At 41.1% G+C, this 6,000-nt stretch overlaps 1 protein-coding gene across 1 annotated transcript in view; it reads left to right on the top strand.

Annotated features, from left to right (window-relative positions):
• Window positions 1-294: 294 nt before the first annotated feature.
• Window positions 295-6,000, top strand: part of robo1 (roundabout, axon guidance receptor, homolog 1) — a 162,913-nt gene continuing 157,207 nt past the window's right edge. The window contains exon 1 of the mRNA XM_080771956.1: window positions 295-1,269. Coding sequence (XP_080628082.1) covers window positions 1,212-1,269 — 58 coding nt within the window. The 5' untranslated portion in view covers window positions 295-1,211. The remainder of the gene's footprint in view (window positions 1,270-6,000) is intronic.

Genomic DNA, 6,000 nt, shown 5'->3' with positions numbered 1-6,000 from the left:
TGTAGCCGAGCTCAGCCCGTCAGTCATATGTTACAGTTACACTTGTATAATGAGAGCCTGAGCGCATAGGCTTATAATTCTTTATTTTGTATTTGACCTATGCTTTATTTATTTAGTTTAAAAAGTAGCTGTCCGGTTGCTTTTCACGGCTCCTAGCTTTTGTTAAAGGCTTTAAAGCCAGTAGTCGACCAAAGTAGCCTGTGCATGGTTAGCTGCGCTCTGACTGGGATCCAGGCGGGAAGGGGTTAAATTTCTTCTCTGGGAAACATTGTTCAGTCTATGGAGGGGGTAGAATGGCACATACTATTGACGAGGCACTCCGCTCTCCTGAATGAAATGCTGTGAATGTGAATTCCTATTCCCCTGCCTGAGGTTCGGGGTCTACGACCCAAATACGGATCAATTGGATTTGCAACAGAATTTAATTACGAGAGTGACGGAAAAGTTGGAATGGTTCTCTGTTGTGGATGAAGAAGGAGTAAGCAACCAGCACACAGGACTGTTGTAGCGGAGCCGAGAATCCTAACTTTGAAAGTTTCCGATCTCACTGACAGATTCAAACCTGGACTGAAATAATGTGACTGCAAGGATATCCTTGGCTTGGAATACAGCGAACGTTCACTTTATTTTCCCGACTGGAAACTAGTCAGAACTTCAACTTTTAGTTCCAGTGATTTTTTTGTCTTTGGTTTTCGCACAAAGGAGATGATTTGAATGAAATGACGCGCTCGGCCAAGTGAGCGCACGCAGAAACGGGATGAATTCAATGAAAGCATAAGATCAGGGTTTTTTTGTTTTGTTTTTGGTGAAACATTTAGAGTGGCTTTGGTCAGAAGGCTAGCCTACTGTCAATCTGTTAAGGTTAACTACTGAAACTATTTGGAACTTATAGTTTGTTAGTGGTTTGAAGTAGTTTAATTAAATTATTTTTTATTTCTTTTCTTCGTTTTTCATACTATTATTATTAGGCTATTCTATTTCCCCGTTGGTTATTTAAACACTAAAGCAAGCTGTTGGGGACACAGTTGTTGGACTATAGCCTACTGCTTTTTCAACCAGGCAAAGCCATCAGTATATATATTTTTATCTCTGGATTATTAAACATTGTCTTGGTCAATCACGATTATGAAGGAGCGGATGCTTAAATTATTTTACGAATAAATTGGATTATACAGAGAAAGAAAACTTCCTCCTGCAAGAGACATTGAATAATGTCTCCAACTTCTATTGGAATTGCATTTCTAGTAGGAATTATCCATGTGTGCTCAGGTAAGGAAATTATTATTTTAAACTATGATGGGTCTGGTATATTATAATTTTGCATACTAATTGACCCATTGAATTGTTAAAAAAATTCTGAGCAAAAATGTATCATAAAATGTCCTGGCTGTAGGCCATTGAATTACAATTTCCTTTATTTCATTGTATTTTCCTGTAGGCTACAAGGGGAATTATATTCAAATGTATATAGGCCTACTTCAAAAAATATATATTTTACAATACCACATAGCACATATAAACTGAGCACACAGAAAGTCACACACACAGTGCTGAAGCCATGTGGGATAATGGAAAGCCCAGCTATCATCAGTCATAGAGACAGTGCTAGTCCCTCTGAGACTTAGTCTCTATGTTTATCAGGGTTCTGGCCAGGGATGACCATTATTGCTGAGTGCAACATTTTTTCATTCATTTTTTTTTATAATAACCGTTTGCTATCTCCAGGTCATCAGCTGACATATGACCGAGGTTGCTACAGCTTCAGTACTGTACTAGTTAACTTGTTCTATGTATGGCTGCTGAACTTGTCTTACTTGTTGTTCCATTTATACAACTTGGACGCTTGGCTTAAATTTCTCATTCTCTGCTCATGCCCTATGTATTGCTCCTTACTCTGTCACACATACTTTTTCTTTCACCCATCACACGGATGTCTTTATAGACGTCCTGGATCATGCTGGCTGGGGTTTTCCAGGTCACTTGCTCTTGTGTTATGAGAAAGCAAATGCCTGTCATCCCACCATGACACATTAAGCGCTATGCATCCAGGATCGAAGCTAGTGGGACAGCCTAGAGTAGACAAAAGACACACACACACACACACACACACACACACACACACACACACACACACACACACACACACACACACACACACACATATATATACACACAGTAGCCTATATGATAGTCAATGGCAGAAGAAAAGTTATCAAGGTATGGCAGATGTCTTTAGCTTTCCTTTATTTCTTTTGTAGCTAACTATTGCTGGCCTGTTTGAGAGGAACTGAGCTGCTGACTTCCAACCTCTTTACTTTACTGCATAACATTATAGCCTTAGCTCACCTATGTAATTATCTATAAGTCACAGTCAGGGTAATTGTTTTTACAAGTTTAAACATGAAGGAGCGTAATGGCTTAGTTGCACTAAATACTGTGTCTGTTTCCTTTAATGTGCCTAAAAGTAGTCTTTCAACACCCCTTGAGTAAAATGTTAGTTGAAGACGAGCATTATAAACAAAGGATACCTCAAAAGTGTATATGGTATACTATTGTAGCTCCAATGTAAAACGTTCTTCAGATTAAAAAACATCTAATTTTGCAGCCTTCACTTTATTGAGCTTTAGATCTGTTAGACCTTCACCAGAACAAATACTAAACTGAAGGGAGAGACCTGCAGTGGTGCTTGTTGACTGTTGGAGTCATTATTTCTCTTAAAAAGATTCTATCGGGAAAAAAAGTTGATGTTGGCTGTGTGTGTGCCGCGCATGCGCATGTGGTAGGCACATACTGTGGGGTTTGAGGGGCAAGGGTGAGACAGGCATATGGTCAGAGCTAGAGTGACAGATACTGTAGAGATGATACGGCCTACCTATTGAAGCCACTGTCTGTGGAAACAGTGTTGCATCTAAATGAGCGACTGCAGGAAGCCGGGTCAGAGGTGAGAGTGAGGAACTATAGATGGCAGCTGCCTTGGCGTGCTCTTCCCTGCCGGGCCCTGACACTCTGCGCCTGGGCTGTACTGCCTCTCCCGTCCTTTATGAACTCTCTCAGACACCAGGGTTTTCAATTACGCTTGGCACACGGGATGTCTGTGTTTGTTGGGGAGAGGCGTGACCTTCTGTACTGGTCAGCAGTATATGCTCAAATCGCTGAACTTGGAGTAGGACACTAGCTGTCCGTGGAATGGTTTTACGTTCCACATTTCTTTTTTGCTTTATTTTTAAGTACACCAGCATTATACCCTGATATAAATGCTCTACTACGTATGTGTGTACGTACGTCTGTAATCCACATCATTTCCCCACCGACTTCAAATCTGAAACACGTTCCACACCACCATAGGGAGTGCAGTGCCCGGCGTCAAGTCCGTTCATTGGATTGCCAGTTGTCCAGAACCAGCACAAAAGCCTCTGCCCAGGCTCCGGACAGGGCCCAAATCCAGATCCCCCCTAGATCTCCATATATGGAGCTGGCCTGTTCTGACATCACAATGCTGTTCTGACATCACAATGAAAAAAGGAGGGGACCAAGTATAGACCCCTGGGGGATCCCAGTCAATGGAGTATGTAGGGTTCCTATAAGGTAAATTCAGGGACCAGAGACAGCATAGTTACAGGGCATTAGAAGTACAGTTAGAAGTGTGACATCACAATAGACACCATCAATTATTTGTTAAGAAAAAAGTATACAAACGTATTCAAATATACTGCCTGAAGCAGAACACAGAAGTGCGTAGTTATGACCTCAGCACAAACGGAGAGAGAGAGAGAGAGAGGTGATCTTTGCCCTCGTCTGACTTGTGGGGACTTGCTTATTGCCACCTTGGACTGTCTGAAGGTTGTAAATGGATGCCTCCATCCATCAGGTCTTGCCCTGTTATCAGGTGATCTATTCTCCTGCTACAGCCTAAATGGTTGTTATCTGTCACTGGTATCTCTCCTCCAAGTGCTAGTCAGACCTTACCTTAAAGATATCACTTTGATCTTCCTACTTTGGATTTGTTTATTATGGGATATTCGCATGAGTGCAGCCATAAAATCCTCAGCATTAATATGTCTGAGCATAAGTGTGTGTGTGTGTGTGTGTGTGTGTGTGTGTGTGTGTGTGTGTGTGTGTGTGTGTGTGTGTGTGTCAGTCATCGTGTTGGTAAAGAGAATGGCAGTGGGAGTGGTGCTCTGTAAATCAGACACAGCCCCTGCAGCCCATAGCAGTTGAAGTCTTGACAAATTGTCTCTTAAGTGCAGATAAATTGTGTTGCCCTTACACCTCCTACATCATGATGATATGACAGGACACATACGACTCCACAGCCAATTAATGGCCAGAGACCACAGGTGAGGCCTGTCTCCTGCTTGTCTTGGCTTCTCACTTTCATATGTCCCTGGCCATATTCATATACATATTCTGTATTGCTGAACCCCTCTTCCCTTCACTGCTATACTTGCACAACCACCCTCTTCATCAGAGAGAGATAGAACAAACAAATAAATAAATAGAAATAATAGAAATATCACATGAGTCCCCAATTCAGAAAAATATATGAGTCATGAGTTAGAGTGTTCTTTGGTTCCCTTTCGCACGAACTGCTTTTTTGTGAGGTTATTGAATTAGCAAAGAAGTGTATCATTGCTGTCGGGTGGAAACCTGTTCCAAAGTTAAACCATCATCTTTCTGGAATTGAAAAAACAATAATGTGTTCCAATGGATCTAATGTAATTATTTAGTGACAAGCTCTTATTAATACTTTTAATTGGTTGAATGTTTATAAAACCCATAGCCATAACCAAGTTCAACGTGGTGTGACTGTGCATCATTACAGGAAAAACATTCAAAATTGTTCAAAAATAGCATATCTACATATGCTCTCAGCGTAGAGCTGCTATTTTCATCAACAACCCTTGGATTCCAACACTGTCATACAATAAAAAGTAGGGCAATCATTTACCAACAATAAATAAATAAATATTGAGATAGTGAGGTTTCTGCCCTTTCTCTGAGGTGTGATAAGTGACACCTGCACAAGGTGCCCGCAGAGCTATATGTCTATATTAACTTCCACTAATGCCCTTTAATCTTATCTTAATCCCAATCAAGCATGAGTTTGCACCCCGAGATCCGGGATTAGATCTACTTTGGCTCAGTGAAACCCACAGAGGAATGCAGGGAGGGCAGCCGACGTCCTCTCCATTTTCTCGAGGGCTACGGCCAAATGTGGCTGACTCGCTCATGCCGTTAGTGACTGACTAGATAAACATTTCAAAGACGTTTGTTTGAGGGGAGATAAATTAGGCGATGACTCTTAATGATCCACTGACCGCTTTCCCTCCCAACTGCTCTTCCTTTAATGGGTCTAAAAGAGCTCCTTAATTGGTTTAATTAGCAGATCCATTTGATGTCAATAGTTTGCAATTTGCCATGGCTGCAGCAAGAATGATAAGCATGCCTGACAGGAGACTAGATAGTCTGTAGAATGTAGATCATTTGATAAAACTCTAAAGACAAAAGTAAAAAATAAAATACATTTTCAATATCCTTACTTTCTTCAATACAAAATAGTGAAAATAGCAGCTCTGCAACCTCACAAGCTGGTAAGCTTGTAGATCATCTATTTTCACTTCAAAAGTGGTTAAATCCTCAAGAATTGCAATGGAACCTCTTCCCAGAATGCAGTGGTACAGTACCTCTTCCCAGGCTTCAGTTTGGGAAGTGAAAATTGAGGAGGGGGTCATAGGTCAGCGGTCACTGGTTAACACTTTAAATGCAACTATAATGAACTTATTCAGGATCAACTTGGTGTGCCAGTTTGTCTGTCTGTCTGAGCTGCAACAAATGTATGTGTCCAGACACAGTTAAGCCTCTGGATCAAGAATAGCAAGAGGACACTGGTTCAAGGCATAACTTGAAAGTAACTGTATAATCTTGATCTGATAATAGAGGACAGTAGGCATACCGTATGTCACTGTGATCCTACAAATACAGTATGGGACCCATGTTTTA

The sequence above is a fragment of the Protomyctophum bolini genome (assembly GCF_963924005.1).
Source record: "Protomyctophum bolini genome assembly, chromosome: 9".
Lineage (NCBI taxonomy): Eukaryota > Metazoa > Chordata > Actinopteri > Myctophiformes > Myctophidae > Protomyctophum > Protomyctophum bolini.
This window is presented reverse-complemented; position numbering and strand designations above follow the sequence as displayed.